The sequence below is a fragment of the Nerophis ophidion genome, linkage group LG19, assembly GCF_033978795.1.
Source record: "Nerophis ophidion isolate RoL-2023_Sa linkage group LG19, RoL_Noph_v1.0, whole genome shotgun sequence".
Classification (NCBI taxonomy): domain Eukaryota; kingdom Metazoa; phylum Chordata; class Actinopteri; order Syngnathiformes; family Syngnathidae; genus Nerophis; species Nerophis ophidion.
In genome coordinates this window covers 4,012,366-4,032,003 of record NC_084629.1, presented here as the reverse complement: position 1 = coordinate 4,032,003, position 19,638 = coordinate 4,012,366, and the positions used below count along the sequence as shown (strand labels likewise).

General features: G+C 43.3%; 1 protein-coding gene across 2 annotated transcripts in view; it reads left to right on the top strand.

The window, feature by feature from the left end:
- LOC133537885 (activin receptor type-1-like) overlaps positions 1 to 19,638 on the top strand; it is a 106,981-nt gene that overhangs the window by 46,160 nt on the left and 41,183 nt on the right. The window contains exons 2-5 of one of the 2 annotated variants that reach the window (XM_061879007.1): positions 6,707 to 6,780; positions 7,236 to 7,490; positions 11,663 to 11,935; positions 12,135 to 12,398. In XM_061879007.1, the coding sequence (XP_061734991.1) occupies positions 6,714 to 6,780; positions 7,236 to 7,490; positions 11,663 to 11,935; positions 12,135 to 12,398 (859 nt within the window). In that variant the 5' untranslated portion in view covers positions 6,707 to 6,713. Of the gene's footprint in view, positions 1 to 6,706; positions 6,781 to 7,235; positions 7,491 to 11,662; positions 11,936 to 12,131; positions 12,399 to 19,638 lie in introns of both variants that reach the window. The other variant, XM_061879006.1, reaches the window with a different exon arrangement.

Genomic DNA, 19,638 nt, shown 5'->3' with positions numbered 1-19,638 from the left:
ATTTCACTGGCATGTTTAAGTATCGCCACCGAACCACTTAAGCTCTTTGAAGCGGTGGTTATCTCGGTACTCTTTGAAGTGGGATCACAGAAAAGGGGGTCTGGCAAATGAAATGAGGCGTTCCTAAGTTGAAATGTTGTTTTCGGATCAACGCTCGACAGAAGTCAACTATACCGTACATATCCTGTTTTCGGCATTGTATAATTTTGGGCTGTTTTAGTGACGACCTAAATCAATCAATCAATCAATCAATGTTTACTTATATAGCCCTAAATCACTAGTGTCTCAAAGGGCTGCACAAACCACCACGACATCCTCGGTAGGCCCACATATGGGCAAGGAAAACTCACACCCAGTGGGACGTCGGTGACAATGATGACTATGAGAACCTTGGAGAGGAGGAAAGCAATGGATGTCGAGCGGGTCTAACATGATACTGTGAAAGTTCAATCCATAATGGATCCAACACAGTCGCGAGAGTCCAGTCCAAAGCGGATCCAACACAGCAGCGAGAGTCCCGTTCACAGCGGAGCCAGCAGGAAACCATCCCAAGCGGAGGCGGATCAGCAGCGCAGAGATGTCCCCAGCCGATACACGGGCGAGCAGTACATGGCCACCGGATCGGACCGGACCCCCTCCACAAGGGAGAGTGGGACATAGAAGAAAAAGAAAAGAAACGGCAGATCAACTGGTCTAAAAAGGGAGTCTATTTAAAGGCTAGAGTATACAAATGAGTTTTAAGGTGAGACTTAAATGCTTCTACTGAGGTGGCATCTCGAACTGTTACCGGGAGGGCATTCCAGAGTACTGGAGCCCGAACGGAAAACGCTCTATAGCCCGCAGACTTTTTTGGGGCTTTGGGAATCACTAATAAGCCGGAGTCCTTTGAACGCAGATTTCTTGCCGGGACATATGGTACAATACAATCGGCAAGATAGGATGGATTTGATTTGATTTGAAAATGATTTGATTTGACTGTACACTTCTGGTCCAAAGTTTGAACATTCATCCCCTTGCTGTAAAAAAGTGTGTCCCAAGATTATGTCTTGGACAGTGGAACTGTATGTCTCCAAAATTTTCCAGACAACAGAAACATTAGAATATCTTTTGTAGAGATGGGCTAATGGCCTAAAATCTATTTTGCGATATATATTGCAGCCTTTTGTGATATTGATATACCGTATTTCCTTGAATTGCAGCCGGGGCGCTAATTAATTTAAAACCTCTACTCACTCCATGCGGTAAAAGTAAACATGCGCTAATTATTTTAAAACCTATTTTCACTCCGGCACTTACCAAAGGCACGCAGTAAAATTTTGAGTGTGATGTAAGCTTGGACCTTAAATCCTACTGAATAGCTCTTAATCTTCTTCCCTTCCGCATTGCTGGCAGTAAGTCGGACACATTTCCAGTGAGGGTTGGACTCCGCCAAGGCTGTCCTTTGTCACCGATTCTGTTCATAACTTTTATGGACAGAATTTCTAGGCGCAGTCAAGGCGTTGAGGGGTTCCGGTTTGGTGGCCACGGGATTAGGTCTCTGCTTTTTGCAGATGATGTGGTCCTGATGGCTTCATCTGGCCGGGATCTTCAGCTCTCACTGGATCGGTTCGCAGCCGAGTGTGAAGCGACCGGAATGAGAATCAGCACCTCCAAGTCCGAGTCCATGGTTCTCGCCCGGAAAAGGGTGGAGTGCCATCTCCGGGTTGGGGAGGAGACCCTGCCCCAAGTGGAGGAGTTCAAGTACCTAGGAGTCTTGTTCACGAGTGGGGGAAGAGTGGATCGTGAGATCGACAGGCGGATCGGTGCCGCGTCTTCAGTAATGCGGACGTTGTATCGATCTGTTGTGGTGAAGAAGGAGCTGAGCCGGAAGGCAAAGCTCTCAATTTACCGGTCGATCTACGTTCCCATCCTCACCTATGGTCATGAGCTTTGGGTTATGACCGAAAGGATAAGATCACGGGTACAAGCGGCCCAAATGAGTTTCCTCCGCCGGGTGGCGGGTCTCTCCCTTAGAGATAGGGTGAGAAGCTCTGCCATCCGGGAGGAACTCAAAGTAAAGCCGCTGCTCCTCCACATCGAGAGGAGCCAGATGAAGTGGTTCGGGCATCTGGTCAGGATGCCACCCGAACGCCTCCCTAGGGATGTGTTTAGGGCACGTCCAGCTGGTAGGAGGCCACGGGGAAGACCCAGGACACGTTGGGAAGACTATGTCTCCCGGCTGGCCTGGGAACGCCTCGGGATCCCCCGGGAAGAGCTAGACGAAGTGGCTGGGGAGAGGGAAGTCTGGGCTTCCCTGCTTAGGCTGCTGCCCCCGCGACCCGACCTCGGATAAGCGGAAGATGATGGATGAATGGATTTATGCAATTTAAAATGACCGGTATTGAAATTAGCCTCCTCCATTTTGAAAATGATGACAGGGGAAGTGTCGCGAGTTTGACCAGGCGGTAATACTAAGCATTCGCTAATTATTTTGCGAAGCGAGTTTGACCCCGGCAGTAATTCAAGGCAGGCGCATACTATATGCCCTGCGGCAATTCAAGGAAATACGGTATATCAGAATATATAATTTGGCATATAAATGATAATATAACTCTTTCAAAATGACTTGGTTTAGTTTAGCTACTGATGTACAGTCGTGGTCAAAAGTTGACATACACTTGTAAAGAACATAATGTCATGGCTGTCTTGAGTTACCAATAATTTACACAACTCTTATTTTTTTGTGATAGAATGATTGGAGCACATACTTGTTACAAAAAAACATTTACTGTGGGTCTAATGAAAATGTGACCAAATCTGCTGTATACATACAGCGATTTTAATACTTGGTTAAATGTCCCTTGGCAAGTTTTACTGCAATAAGGCGCTTTTGGGAGCCATTCACAAGCTTCTGGTTGAATTTTTGGACCACTATTCTTGACAAAATTGGAGCAGTTCAGCTAAATGTGTTGGTTTTTCTGACATGGATTTGTTTGTTCAGCATTGTCCACACGTTTAAGTTCCAAAACCTTATGATTTAGCCATTCCCATACCACTTTTGACGTATGTTTGGGGTCATTGTCCTGTTGGAACACCCAACTGCGCCCAAGACCCAACCTCCGTGCTGATGATTTTAGGTTGTCCTGAAGAATTTGGAGGTAATCCTCCTTTTTCATTGTCCCATTTACTCTCTGTAAAGCACCAGTTCCATTGGCAGCAAAAGGCCCAGAGCATGATAATACTACCACCACCATGCCTGATGGTAGGTCTGGTGTTCCTGGGATTAAAGGCCTCACCTTTTCTCCTCCAAACATATTGCTTTTTGTTTCATCTGACATCACATGGACAAAGATAAGACCTTCTGGAGGAAAGTTCTGTGGTCAGAAACTAAAATTCAACTGTGATTGACTGTATGTGGTAATGTAATGTGAATTGTATTTATATAGCGCTTTTCTCAAGTGACTCAAAGCGCTTTACATAGTGACACCCAATATCTAAGTTACATTTAAACCACTGTGGGTGGCACTGGGAGCAAGTGGGTAAAGTGTCTTGCCCAAGGACACAACGGCAGTAACTAGGATGGCACAAGCGGGAATCGAACCTGCAACTCTCAAGTTGCTGGCACGGCCACTCTACCAACCGAGCTATGCAGCCCCACAATTGTGTAATTTCCAGTTGATTTATTTCTTGAAACTATCATTAATCTACTTGTGAATTTGCTATAATACTTTCTGCTTTAACGCGGATCTATTTGTACTTTAGTCAAAATGTACTAGACACTTGTTTTGTTTGGCTACTTTCCATTGTTGGACAATACTACTGTACACATGTGGGTATTGACCCAGTACCAGGTACTTTCAGGGGCAGTATCGGCCTTACCCATGCTTTTACGGATTCTTAAATTTTTTAAGATCATTGAATGATTACATTTTTGATGACAAATATAATCAGACTAAAATACAGGATGGCGGTGGAACTATTAAAATTTTAATATTCAAGTTAGTCCCTTTTATTACATACGAAATGTATATTAGCGCAACATAATTAAACAAAAACAAAAAGTACAATTAGCTTATTTTCCTGAATTTCTAAGCAATAACCAAGGTGACAAAAAATATTTTGTAACAATTAAAAATAATCCATTAATATTGGCCATTAAGCAATACTATACTTGGTATCATTAATGTCAATATTTGTCTTAATCCGCCCACCCTTGTGTACATTCAAAAGGTCTAGATTTGCGTTTGTCTGTGCGTTTTTGTATATTCTTCCGTAGTGTAGCATAGTAGCACGTATAGCAACTTTGAAGAATTGTAGGTTATTTGCCGCCATGGAGGCAAGGATTAGTGATTTAAAAAATTCACACTTTGGTTGGGCATTAGCCACTTGAAGATGCCTTTGTTTGTTTGTTTGTTGCTGTCAAATTTGCGAGACGCTATTGGAATGTGTCGTTAATACGCATTATCACAGTAAGGCAATAGTGTTAAAAGCTTTATTGTCGGCAGAATGTATATAATTTATACCGTGTATCGTCTATATCTCGCGACCGGAAGCCTTAATGTATTATATTTTACTCGGTTATATTTATGTGATCGCCAGAGTTTATACGACATTACCATACATCGATGTTATGATCTTCAACTTCGGTGTGTGTGTGTGTGTGTGTGTACTGTAGCAGCCCTGCAGAGACAAAAATGGTGGAGACAGGGGTTTATTCACTCCTTTTCTTTCATTCCGCTATACCTCATGAAGTTAAGGGCGGATTTTCATCAAACCTACAGCATGGTGTTCTTGGGATGCAACTCAGTATTCTTCTTCCTCCAAACACGACGAGTTGAGTTTATACCAAAAAGTTGTATTTTGGTTTCATCTGACCACATGCCATTCTCCAAATCCTCAGCTGTATCATCCATGTATCCATTTTGGTATAAACTCAACTCGTCGTGTTTGGAGGAAGAAGAATACTGAGTTGCATCCCAAGAACACCATACCTACTGTGAAGCATGGGGGTGGAAACATCATGCTTTGGGGCTGTTTTTCTGCTAAGGGGACAGGACGATTGATCCGTTTTAAGGAAAGAATGAATGGGGCCATGTATCGTGAGATTTTGAGCCAAAACCTCCTTCCATCAGTGAGAGCTTTGAATGGTTGACCAAATACTTATTTTCCACCATCATTTCAAAATAAATTCTTTAAAATTCCTACATTGTTAATTCCTGGATTTTTTTTTCCCCATTCTGTCTCTCACAGTTGAAGTGTACCTATGATGAAAATGACAGACCTCTGTCATCATTTTAAGTGGGAGAACTTGCACAATCTGTGGCTGACTAAATACTTTTTTGCCCCTCTATAGCTCAACTTTCTCTGATTTTTACAATGCCCCATTAATTAATGTTCAGTCTTAGTGATGCAACGCAAAACAATCCCTTTATTGTTTTGCAGAGTTATAAATAAATAAATAAATGGGTTGTACTTGTATAGCGCTTTTCTACCTTCAAGGTACTCAAAGCGCTTTGACACTACTTCCACATTTACCCATTCACACACACATTCACACACTGATGGAGGGAGCTGCCATGCAAGGCGCCAACCAGCACCCATCAGGAGCAAGGGTGAAGTGTCTCGCTCAGGACACAACTGAAAAACAGAAAAATATTTCCCAATTCGCAAAGCTGGGTTCCCGACTTTTCTAGAAACCTGCTTGTGCCTGTGTCACGCCTCTGCCAGGAAGGTGTCCCTCTTCCCCGTGGGCACCGACACCTCTTTTGTCCCACTTCCCTCCCCAGCGGCCAACCCTGACCCCATTCCCTGCCCCCCTCCTCTGACCTACTGTCCCCCGGTTACCCCCTGGCTATGCCTCCTTTTGCACCTCCTGCCTATTGTGCTCCACGTCCCCTGGTCCAACTGGGGGAGCAGACCGATTATCTGTGTTTTGTGTTCCGATTAAAGGAGCAGCATGTGGTCTGTGCGAGCGGCCCACACAGACGCAGCTGGTAAGCCAATGCTAACATTACGCGCTTAATCATTTATGTCTGGAAGACGGGCACAAAGGCTCGGGACGGGTGGGGTTCAAGGTGTCTGGTGGTGCGCACATTCTTCCAGCTAACGGCCCTGGTGCTCAGAAGGGCATAACCACAGCGCGCCGCAGGCTATGATGTCTCCACAAAAAAAAAAAATCCATGTCATGTTTATCTTGAAAAGCCTAGTGAGTAGGAGTGTAAAGGGAAGACAAACAAACAAAAACGTTACTACAGCCGCATTAAATATTGAAGGATTAGACAGTCTGCAGCCCTCCAAAGAGGACACTATTTGGGCACCCACGCTAATTCTCCCCACAGTGCTCTCCTCCGCCTCCTTCTCCTCTCACGTCTGTCTGCTCCTCTCCCCTCAGTGGCAAGCAGCCTGTCCCTCCAACACACACTCATGCACGGACCCAGGCAGCCAATAAGAGAGCGCCGGTCTCCCCATTGCTTGCCACTCATGCCTTGTTGCCAAGACAACAGGAATGGCACAAGTCCCACTTCACTGGAGCATTTTTAAAACTTGGTTTTGACTCCTTTGCTGAAAACAATAAAGAGTGTCCCTCTGCAAAATTGCCCTAGGATTGGTCAAAAAATAGCCATGTTACTCTACTACTGTTCTTGTATTTTTGTTGTCATAAGCGCCATTATAAAGTACTATATTTTAGACATACACTAAAGTATCTTTGTATTTCCTTCCCATCCAGGTTCATTATGACAGCTGGCCAGATGTTTCTTTTGATTTTGATCGCTTTGGTCCCTGCCTGCGCTGGCTTGAAAGGTAAGGGCTTCCCCTCTAGTCCTTCACTGCAAAAACACAGCTTTTCAAATCAGATTTTAGACAGACCGTCTGTTAAGCCAAGAAGGGAGGGGTTCTTCTACCAGGATTAAAAGACATTATCTTCTTTAATGTAGCCCTTTGGCTAACGATAGCTGCTTGGTTTTGTGTAAACACACACACACACACACACACACACACACACACACACACACAGTCTCAGGCTCTATGTCTGTCCCTGTGCCCCTCTAGCGTCTTACATGCACAGACTGATCATTCAACAGTCTCTCCACTCCCTTCTCAGTCTGTCTAATCTGCTGTCTCGCGGGTTTTTTTGTTTGTTTTTTGGACAACTGCGGTGGTCCACACGTTCAGAATGCAGTGTAAATTGTGTTTTAAAATAGATGCATAGTTAAAAGCCTCTGCTAAACAATGCAAAATGTCTGTTTTCCATATAGATGAAAGCGATCCGGGAATCTCGGAATGCTTGTGCGACGGGTCATCGTGCAGCAATGGCGACCGGTGTTTTGGCCTGCAGTGCTTCACATCCCTCTCCTTACTAAACGGGACTCGGGTGCGTCAGAAGGGCTGCATTGTGGGTAATCAAGAAGGGTCACTCAAGTGTGGGATTTCACCAACTACCGAGCTTGCGGTGGAGTGCTGCTTTGGAGATTTGTGCAACATGAACGTGTCTCTGCAGCCTGTGGTTAAAGGTGAGTTACAGTAATGTGAAAAAATCGGGACAATAGGGCGTAACTATTTTACTCATGAACCGCTGCACACAAAAAGGGTGAAAACTTGGCAAGACATGCATTTTCTGACAATCAATCAATCAATCAATCAATGTTTACTTATATAGCCCTAAATCACTAGTGTCTCAAAGGGCTGCACAAACCACCACGACATCCTCGGTAGGCCCACATAAGGGCAAGGAAAACTCACACCCAGTGGGACGTCTGTGACAATAATGACTATGAGAACCTTAGAGAGGAGGAAAGCAATGGATGTCGAGCGGGTCTAACATGATACTGTGAAAGTTCAATCCACAATGGATCCAACACAGTCGCGAGAGTCCAGTCCAAAGCGGATCCAACTCAGCAGCGAGAGTCCCGTTCACAGCGGAGCCAGCAGGAAACCATCCCAAGCGGAGGCGGATCAGCAGCGCAGAGATGTCCCCAGCCGATACACACCGGACCCCCTCCACAGGGGAGAGTGGGACATAGAAGAAAAAGAAAAGAAACAGCAGATCATCTGGTCTAAAAAGGGAGTCTATTTAAAGGCTACAGTATACAAATGAGTATACAAATACATAAAGTCCATTGGTTGGGTTTACATTTTAATAACCAGGGCTATATTCAGTGCATACATCAAGGCAGTGCTATTTACTCAGTGGCCTAGTGTCCGCCCTGAGATCGGTAAGTTGGGAGTTCAAACCCCAGCCGAGTCATATCAAAGACTATAAAAACAATTGGGACCAATTGCCTCCCTGCTTGGCACTCAGCATCAGGGGTTGGAATTGGGGGTTAAATCACCATAAATGATTCCCGGGCACGGCACCGCTGCTGCTCACTGCTCCCCTCACTTCCCAGGGGGTGATCAAGGGGATGTGTCAAACGCAGAGGACACATTTCACCACACCTAGTGTGTGTGTGACAATCATTGGTACTTTAACTTGAACTTAACTCATGTCCCGGGGCCTGGGAATGACACCATACCACCCATGAGTTCAGTTCAAAACTTGGGAGACAAACATTTGTACAGCAAATTCTTAAAGGGGAACATTATCACAATTTCAAAAGGGTTAAAAACAATAAAAATCAGTTCCCGGTGGCTTGTTGTATTTTTTGAAATTTTTTTCAAAATTTTACCGGTCTCGGAATATCCCTAAATAAAGCTTTAAAGTGCCTTATTTTCGTTCTCTGCAAAGGGAACGCTCACAGGGGCGCTCACACTTTTTCTGCAGGTGAGCTACTTTTCAATTGACCAAGTCGAGGAGATCTACCTCATTCCTATTTATAATTATTTATTTATGAAAGAGACATTTTTGTTAACAAGTTAATGGTGTTTAATGATAATACAAGCATGTTTAACACACATAGATTCCTTTCTTTCATGAAGACAAGAATATAAGTTGGTGTATTACCTGATTCTGATGACTTGCATTGATTGGAATTAGACAGTGGTGCTGATAACGTCCGCATTTTCAAATGGAGGAGAAAAAAAAGTCCTCCTTTCTGTCCAATACCACATGAAAGTGGTTGGATTTGGCATCTCATTTGTCCAACTTGCATACTCCTTTTTAAACACTTTGTTATGAGAGTAGCATATGTGTGTGGCCCTTTAATGTCTGGCAGCAGGTGAGTGACGTCAGTGAGTGTGCGGGTGGGCAAGCAAGTGAGAAAGCGGTCGCTGAGGGCGGGGGAGAAATACATTGGCATCAAACTCCGTAGCTTGCTAGCTTTCTGAGACTCTTATTTTGTTAGCACAGGCAGGATGAAACAGGTCTTTTATGGTGAAGACAGGAAGTGTGCAGTCGGTCTTTAGAGTTTTGACAGTAGGTACGGAGTCTCTAGAAATAAAATGTGTTTCTCTGCGTCCGCCCTGTTAGTGATTTTTTTCTTAAATATGAGCTCGCAGCAGCCAGCGTAATCCCACAAGATCCTCGGGTGCCGAGAATGTCAAACAACTGACGAAAGTGAAGTCTTGGTATGATTGATGATTGCCCATTTTTATGTATATTTTTTAATGCCTGGCTTGAGATCGACTGACACACCCTCCGAGATCGACCAGTCGATCGCGATCGACGTAATGCCCACCCCTGCACTGGCCATTTCTCTGTGACGTCACACAGTGCTGCCAATGTAAAAAACCAATGGGAATACCACAACAAGATATAGTGACATTAGTTCGGATTCAAACTCGGATTTCAGCGACTTAAGCGATTCAACAGATTACGCATGTATTGAAACGGATGGTTGGAGTATGAAAGTATTGAAGAAGAAACTGAAGTTATTGAGCGAATAGCTATTGACGCTATTCATAGTCATAGCATGGCCAAATAGCTGCGTTAGCATCGCCGGTAAAATGTGCGGACCAAACGATCAGGACTTTCGCATCTTGTGACACTGGAGCAACTTAAATCCGTCGATTGGTAAGTGTTTGTTTCGCATTAAATGTGGGTGGAAGGAAACGTAATATAGTTGCAAATGCATCTGCAGGTTATCCATACATCTCTGTGCCATGTCTGCTTTAGCACCGCCGGTAAATAGCATGTTAGCATCGATTAGCGTAGCATGTTAGCATCAATTAGCTGGCAGTCAACATCAACAAAACTCACCTTTGTGATTTCTGTGACTTTATCGTTACAAATGCATCTGCAGGTTATCCTCTGTGTGTGTGTGTGTGTGTGTGTGTGTGTGTGTGTGTGTGTGTGTGTGTGTGTGTGTGTGTGTGTGTGTGCGTGCGTGCGTGCGTGCGTGCGTGTGTGTGTGTGTGTGTGTGTGTGTGTTATTTCATTAAATTCCATTGTGTTTAGGGATGAATAGTCTCTCCTATTGCAATTGTACTATTTTTCAGCTATAGTTACATGAATCATTAGTAATGTAGCAGCCTAGTTTTGAATAGCAGGTTCCCTGCTATCACATGTTGATGAAAATACATTTACATAATAAAAGTCAACTACAGGCTTCCCAAATGCTGTAATAAATAAAGCATGATGAGTTTCAATGGAAACTGTTCAATGTTGCACTTTTTATATGTAGAAGAAAGGTTTTGTCATTTTATTTAATCAAAGCAACAACTTGAGGCAGTTTAATGTGGATTAACGTGGGCAGAATTATTATAGTGTTCCCATTGTTAAAAGGATAAAGCCATTGTTTACTAATTTGGTAAATAAATAACAAAACAATTTGTATTTTCTTCCCTCGGGAGGCGTTCGGGTGGCATCCTGACCAGATGCCCGAACCACCTCATCTGGCTCCTCTCCATGTGGAGGAGCAGCGGCTTTACTTTGAGTTCCTCCCGGATGGCAGAGCTTCTCACCCTATCTCTAAGGGAGAGGAAACTCATTTGGGCCGCTTGTACCCGTGATCTTATCCTTTCGGTCATGACCCAAAGCTCATGACCATAGGTGAGGATGGGAACGTAGATGGACCGGTAAATTGAGAGCTTTGCCTTCCGGCTCAGCTCCTTCTTCACCACAACGGACCGGTACAACGTCCGCATTACTGAAGACGCCGCACCGATCCGCCTGTCGATCTCACGATCCACTCTTCCCTCACTCACCTGAACGCCTCCCTAGGGAGGTGTTTAGGGCATGTCCAACCGGTAGGAGGCCACGGGGAAGACCCAGGACACGTTGGGAAGACTATGTCTCCCGGCTGGCCTGGGAACGCCTCGGGATCCCCCGGGAAGAGCTGGACGAAGTGGCTGGGGAGAGGGAAGTCTGGGTTTCCCTGCTTAGGCTGTTGCCCCCGCGACCCGACCTCGGATAAGCGGAAGATGATGGATGGAATTTGTATTTTGTTGTTTTCTTACTGTACCGAAAATGAACCGAACCGTGACCTCTAAACCGAGGTTGGTACCGAACCGAAATTTTTGTGTACCGTTACACCCCTAGTCTTTTGATTTTATCACTTTTAGCATATATTTATCACATGTATGCTTTCATTTCTTCCTAATAATTTGGAGCACAACCAATGAGGGGCGCCACAAATTGAAATTTGTTGAAAAAACACATTTTGGTCTGGTTTTAGATATAGAAGTATCCTTTGTAACATTGGCCTGCAAAAGGCTTTTCACTTCTAATTGAATGCCAGTTACTATAATATGATAGTAATGTTATTGCTCTAACGGTTCCCTGCTTATCTCCCCTTCTCTTCATCAGATGTAGCAGTGTCTGCGGGCAGACCAGTCCTCCAAGAGCAGGATTGCGTGTGCAGGGGCACCCCGTGTGAGCCCGGTCAGCGATGCGTCGGCCAGCATTGCTTTTCCTCCCTGAAGGTGATCGACGGCACCGCCGTCCAACAGAAGGGCTGCCTGAGGGACGACGACGTGGGCCGAGCCACCTGCGCCACGTCGCCCTCGTCGGCCTACGTTGTCAAGTGCTGCCAGGGCCATCTGTGTAACATGAACGTCACCGTGCAAGCTCCGGAGAAAGGTGCCTTTGTACACTGCATTTACAATACGAGAGCTGTGTCAAACTTCCCTGCGTCATGCTGACACCTTATATTATTCTGACAACGTCGATCATAAATTAGTCAAGCTCCTTTGTTTCTATTTGACAAGCTTGTGCAGATGTCGTGAACATTAAGATTGTTCATGTAGCAATAACGTTTTTTTTTGTTTTTTTTTAGCAGAAGAAGTGAAGCCCATCGTCAAAGAGAAGCACGAGTGTGTGTGTGAGGGCAGCTCCTGTGCCACCGGGAATCGCTGCATGGGAAGCCAGTGTTTCTCATCTCTCACGGTCAACGGGGGCTCCCTGATGTACCAGAAAGGTTGTTTTAATGTCTATGAGCAGAGCACCATGACCTGCAAGACCCCACCTTCCAGGGACCAGATTGTGGAATGCTGCTTCGGGCACCTTTGTAACCTGAACAGCACAGTGCAGCTTCCTGTCAAAGGTGAGGTACAATACTTCCCATCGTGCCTCCACTGTGTTTCTTGTGCACTTTGTCTGCTCTGCGCTCTTTGTCTCGACTGTTTTGAAGTCCTGATCATGTTTCTTTTTCTTTCTTTTCATTGTTTTCCCTGTTTTGTACGGAAGGGTTGATTCACGGTCAACAGTCAACCGAGTCTTGCTCTACCCCTAGGACAGTGGTTCTCAACCTTTTTTCAGTGATGTACCCCCTCTGAACATTTTTTTATTTCAAGTCCCTCTAATCAGAGCAAAGCATTTTTGGTTGAAAAAAAAAGAGATAAATAAGTAAAATACAGCACTATGTCATTCGTTTCTGATTTATTAAATTGTATAACAGTGCAAAATATTGCTCATTTGTAGTGGTCTTTCTTGAACTATTTGGGAAAAAAGATATAAAAATACCTAAAAACTTGTTGAAAAACAAACAAGTGATTCAGTTATAAATAAATATTCCTACACAGACGTAATCATCAACTTAAAGAGCCCTTTTTGGGAATTGTAATAGAGATCCATCTGAATTCATGAACTTAATTCTAAACATTTCTCCACAAAAAAATAAATCTTTTACAACAATATTTATGGAACATCCATCCATCCATCCATCCATTTTCTACCGCTTATTCCCTTTCGGGGTCGCGGGGGGCGCTTTGGGCACGTTTTGATTGAACTTCCAGAAAATAGTGAATTAGTGAATTATATTTATATAGCACTTTTCTCTAGTGACTCAAAGCACTTTACAAAGTGAAAGCCAATATCTAAGTTACATTTAAACCAGTGTGGGTGGCACTGGGAGCAGGTGGGTAAAGTGTCTGGCCCAAGGACACAATGGCAGTAACTAGGGTGGCGGAAGCGGGAATCGAACCTGCAACCCTCAAGTTGCTGGCACGGCCACTCTACCAACCGAGCTAATATATGGGATAAGGGACAAGGGATTACTTTTTGGGGGTGATCTGGATCACAGTCTGGATTCAGGGCTTTTTTAACATTAGGAGGTTGGACCTAGTAGAGATCTGCGCTCTCCAAATGCTTTTTTTTTTATTGTTTCTTATGTTTTCCATCCATCCATCCATCCATTTCTACCGCTTTCTCCCTTGCGGGGGGCGCTGGCGCCTATCTCAGCTACAATCGGGCGGAAGGCGGGGTACACCCTGGACAAGTCGCCACCTCATCACAGGGCCAGCACAGATAGACAGGCAACATTCACACGCACATTCACACACTAGGGCCAATTTAGTGTTGCCAATCAACCTATCCCCAGGTGCATGTCTTTGGAAGTGGGAGGAAGCCGGAGTACCCGGAGGGAACCCACGCATTCACGGGGAGAACATGCAAACTCCACACAGAAAGATCCCGAGCCTGGATTTGAACCCAGGACTGCAAGACCTTCGTATTGTGAGGCAGACGCACTAACCCCTCTGCCACCGTGAAGCCCATTTATGGAACATGTTCACAAAAAAGCTAGCTATCAACACTGAATATTGCATTGTTGCATTTATTTTCACAGTTTATGAACATACATTAATTATTATTCAATAAATATATTTATAAAGGATTTTGGAGTTGTTGCTACTTTTAGAATATTTTAAAAAAATTTCACGTGCCCCCATTTGAGAACCACTGTCCTAGATTACCATGTAGTTGGAGCCCTAACGTAACAGTGCCAAAAAGTGCACCTCCACAGTATTACAATATTTGTTGTGAAAGGCTGGTTGACCTCTAAATGGTTTCAATCATCCAACAATACATTTTGTGGTCAAGCTGAGCATTACAAAACCTTTTAGTTAACATTTTGTCCCTTTTAACTGTCAACATCGTGCAGGGGTCGGCAACCCAAGATGTTGAAAGAGCAATAATGGACCAAAAATACAACAGAAAAAATCTGTCTGGAGCCGCAAAATATGAAAAATGTTAAGTGTTATAATGAAGGCAACACATGATGAGACCTCTGAATTCAGGAGATGGGGAGGGGGTGTGGCGGGGGGTGTATATATTTTCCAGTATTTCTTATATACTGTATATATATATATATATATATATATATATATATATATATATATATATATATAGGGCTGGGCAACGATTAAGAATTTTAATCGAAGTTAATCGCACTATTTCTCCGATTAATCGCGATTAACTGCATTGTATACGCAAAGCCCAATAATGAATTCAAAAGTAGTGTGTAGTGCACCTTTATTGGAATATTCTCCCACATGAACAAAAGCGCAAAAAACATTTGTTGTACAAACACAATTTAAATCAGTCCTTGTTAAACAGTAGCAGTTAAATAGCATATTTTATGAAAATCAACTCAAAAAATGTAAATACGAACATTTAAGCTTATTACTACCACTGCCAGGGTATTTAAGTTATCCTGTTTGTTATGGAAAATAAATATAATCTACATACAAATCTCTGAGCCACAATCATAACATCTGAACAGGCAATTTCTGAGGTAACAGCAGAAACATTTTTTTAACAGGGATCTTATGTTTAAAAAACCTATATTATAGGTAGTGGGCTGTTTTTTTGGGAATTTTTGATCAAATTATCCGTAGTAGCAATATTAATAATGTTGTGTTTATTCTGCGTAGTGCACTTAAAATAATTATGACCATATCTAGGAATTGATATGATGGGAATTTTCCGATTGTTTGCTTGCTTGGTGCTTTGATAAACTGAACGCATCATATACATGGTACTATATTGTGATGGTATGCGCCAGGGAATAAAATAACTACCCTACCCAGCATGCAACAGGAGTGACGAGCATGCGTGGTAGCCCGGTATAGGTTGTGTTGCCATGACGGCATCTTGTATGTTGTGATATGCACGCGCTGAAAGCAAACGTTAAGAACTCAGCCAACAAACCTGGTCTGCATTATTCATAAATAGACGGACAACACATATACTCCGCTGCTTCACAGGCCGCTGGATGTAGCCGGCAAAGTATTCCCATGCTAGCTAGCCGCTCTAGCAAGCACGCCTCATTCAGTCCAAAACGGCCCGATCTATCCACATCCAGAATTGTCTGGCGGTCGTAAGTGATCCCGGAGTGACCACGCTGTAAGCCAGCCATGAAATTTGCAGAATTGTCCGGTATTTTTGCCAAATGTTCCATCTTTACCAAGAGACCCTCGACACCGGGCGACGCCATCTTGTTAAGAAAAGGCGTTAACAAAATAAAAGCATGTAAACAACATACGCAAATGTGCGATAAAATAATTGTCGGCGTTAATAGATTGATGAGTTAACTCATAATTAACACACTAATTTGCCCACCCCTAATATGTATGTATATATATATATATACCTTTGAGACACTAGTGATTTAGGGCTATATAAGTAAACGATTGATTGAGATATATATATATATATATATATATATATATATATATATATATATATAATGATTAATCCAGTCGGCCACCGTGGTCAATGGAGAAGTCTGATCAACAAAATTTGCAGGCAGCATACCCCTTCCCCTTCAAGCTGTCCTGGATGAACTGAAATGATTTTTTCCAATCATTTTGGAACTTGCAAGCGTATTTCTTCTTCTTACTCGTCGTCACCATGTCTCTTCTTCGTTCTTCTGTTTCGTCTCTGTTATGTTTTTAGTCATTTAGTCCTTGCTGTAGTTTTGAAGCAATGCATGATGGGAATCTGGATGTTGTGTGGCAGTGTATTAACGTGGCGGGTGGAATAAACACACGCTGAGAAATAGCTCCGTGCCTGCCTACTTTATGGGTTGTAGATAAACCGATGGATAACGGAGACATATATAATAGTCTCCTTTTCAGGTGAGAGAGGACGGTAAAGGCAGTGCCTTTAAGGCACGCCCCCAATATTGTTGTCCGGGTGGAAATTGGGAGAATGATTGCCTCGGGAGATTTTTGGGAGGGGCACTGAAATTTAGGAGTCCCCCAGGAAAATCGTGAGGGTTGGCAAGTATGCTATATTAGCTTTATTAGCCTACTATCAAAGGCTGACGCAAATCTTGGTTGACAGAAATGTTGCATTTCATTTTTTATTCGACACATTTTTGCAACATTAGTAAAATGGAGGTTTCTCACAGGATGAGGTAACTTATGGAAATGCCTGGCTCAGAACGACCGAAGGTATAGATGTGTGTCCAAGTTAAAGGAAACGGCAGGCTGTCTTCTTCTAATGGATTTATTCCAATCTTTGGAAAGCTGGGTAAAGTTTGCTGGGGTCTGGAACAACATGGCACACAAACAACTATGAGAAATGCAGCCAATATCACATACAGATAATGTGTCACGAGACATGCAAATGTAAATTTAATACACAGAAGACATAGGCAATTAAATGAGCTCAAATATACCTAGAAACGAGGCATCATGATACATGTACATACAGCCATCCATTTTCTACCGCTTATTCCCTTTTTGGGTCGCGTGGGGTGTTGGCGCCTATCTCAGCTACAATCGGGCGGAAGGCGGGGTACACCCTGGACAAGTCGCCACCTCATCGCAGGGCCAACACAGACAGACAGACAACATTCACACTCACATTCACACACTAGGGCCAATTTAGTGTTGCCAATCAACCTATCCCCAGGTGCATGTTTTTGGAAGTGGGAGGAAGCCGGAGTACCCGGAAGGAACCCACGCATTCACGGGGAGAACATGCAAACTCCACACAGAAAGATCCTGAGCCTGGATTTGAACCCAGGACTGCAGGAACTTTGTATTGTGAGGCAGACGCACTAACCCCTCTTCCACAGCCATTCCTAAAAAGCATGCTAGTATTGATTAGCTGGCAGCCATGGATTGACCAAATATCCCTGTTAAGCCCTCCAGCAAATCAATAAAATCAACAAAGCTCATCTTTGTGCATTTACGCACAGCATAAAACATTTGGTAGACAAAATGAGAGGAATAAAGTGTGTCATAAAACACGTCTTTCTGTGGCAGCGTCGGAGAAAGTTGTACATGTAAACAAACTACGATGAGTTCATGGATCGCTGATATTAGAAGGACAAAACAATGTTTGCCAAATACTCATCAGTGAAGCATGTAGAATTTAAACAATTAATAAGGTTTTTGTCATGTTTGTTCTCCTGCAAAAAAAAATGTTTTTCTTCATCTTTGTCAATTTTCACACATTTCTGAAAGAGGTACAGGGAGCCACTAGGGCGGCGCCAAAGAGCCGCATGCAGCTCTAGAGCCGCGGTTTGCTGACCCCCCGACATAGTGTAACAACAGGAAGTTAACCATTGTTCATCATCATCATCATTTATTTTTATTCCTTTCATGAAAATGCATATTTACAAGCCACGTACAATTGACACTAACATTGTTTTTTTTGTTTTTCTTTCTTATACATTTCCATGATCAGAAAGGAGCAGATGGAAGAATAATATTCTTATATTTATCTGCCCCCTTTTTAACACCAATTATTTTTGATGATTTTATAACCGTTCCCATTAACCATTGTTAATATTAAGAGGTAAAAAAATAAGTTTTTTTTTCTTAACTTTAATGGCAATGCTCATTTTGGCGACATCTTTTTCCAGCATAAATCATGTTAAACACGTCTAAAAAGAAATTCATCATTGTAAAACGTGACGAATAAGTTAAAAGTAGGCCATGATGCTTATTTTGTCTGAAATATTTGTTCAGTTTTCCAAATTGTTTTACTTAAAGTGCATTTGACGCCTCCATTTCACGGTTTTTTGGCACCCTTTGTAACGGAAAATGGTGTACATGCTGGAAATGGGCTATGATGTTGTTTATATGTAAATCCAGTATAATGTTGTAGTCCTATGTCCCCCCCTCCCTTGTGGAGGGGGTCCGGTCCGATGACCATGGATGAAGTACTGGCTGTCCAGAGTCGAGACCCAGGATGGACCGCTCGCCTGTATCGGTTGGGGACGTCTCTGCGCTGCTGATCCACTTGAGATGGTTTCCTGTGGACGGGACTCTCGCTACTGTCTTGGATCCGCTTGAACTGAACTCTCGCGGCTGTGTTGGAGCCACTATGGATTGAACTTTCACAGTATCATGTTAGACCCGCTCGACATCCATTGCTTTCGGTCCCCTAGAGTGGGGGGGTTGCCCACATCTGAGGTCCTCTCCAAGGTTTCTCATAGTCAGCATTGTCACTGGCGTCCCACTGGATGTGAATTCTCCCTGCCCACTGGGTGTGAGTTTTCCTTGCCCTTTTGTGGGTTCTTCCCAGGATGTTGTAGTCGTAATGATTTGTGCAGTCCTTTGAGACATTTGTGATTTGGGGCTATATAAATAAACATTGATTGATTGATTGATAATGTGTGTGAGTCAAGTTGGCATAAATCCCTAATGCCACATATCTCTGCAGGGTCTCACTGTCGTCACAGTCTGGAACAGAAATGAAGCACACTGTGAGCAACTCAAGGGGGTCTTGAATATTACTTAGTCATGGTCTACTCCTCTCAGATGCTGTCAGAGCTGTCTGACATTAGCTTGAAGGGTTGAAACCACCTGGGATTGTGGACGAGCCAGACAACTAAACACAGGGCAGTTGTGTCCTGCTGTTTTCCTCCTACGGTGCATTAAATTAGCTCCGTCGTATTCTGTTAATTCATTAGTTGTCTGATCATTTTAAGACAGTGATTTATGATTTTATGTAAGCATTTTTTTAAGGCTTGGTTGTGTGTGTGAGTATTTTTGGCGAGGGTTTGATTATGTTATGTTACGTCTCGCCTCGATTACTGTAACGTATTATTTTCGGGTCTCCCCATGTCTAGCATTAAAAGATTACAGTTGGTACAAAATGCTGCTGCTAGACTTTTGACAAGAACAAGAAAGTTTGATCACATTACGCCTGTACTGTATATATCTTTATATACATATATACATACATATATACCTGTACTGGCTCACCTGCACTGGCTTCCTGTGCACTTAAGATGTGACTTTAAGGTTTTACTACTTACGTATAAAATACTACACGGTCTAGCTCCATCCTATCTTGCCGATTGTATTGTACCATATGTCCCGGCAAGAAATCTGCCTTCAAAGGACTCCGGCTTATTAGTGATTCCTAGAGCTCAAAAAAAGTCTGCGGGCTATAGAGCGTTTTCCGTTCGGGCTCCAGTACTCTGGAATGCCCTCCCGGTAACAGTTGGAGATGCTACCTCAGTAGAAGCATTTAAGTCTCATCTTAAAACTCATCTGTATACTCTAGCCTTTAAATAGACCTCCTTTTTAGACCAGTTGATC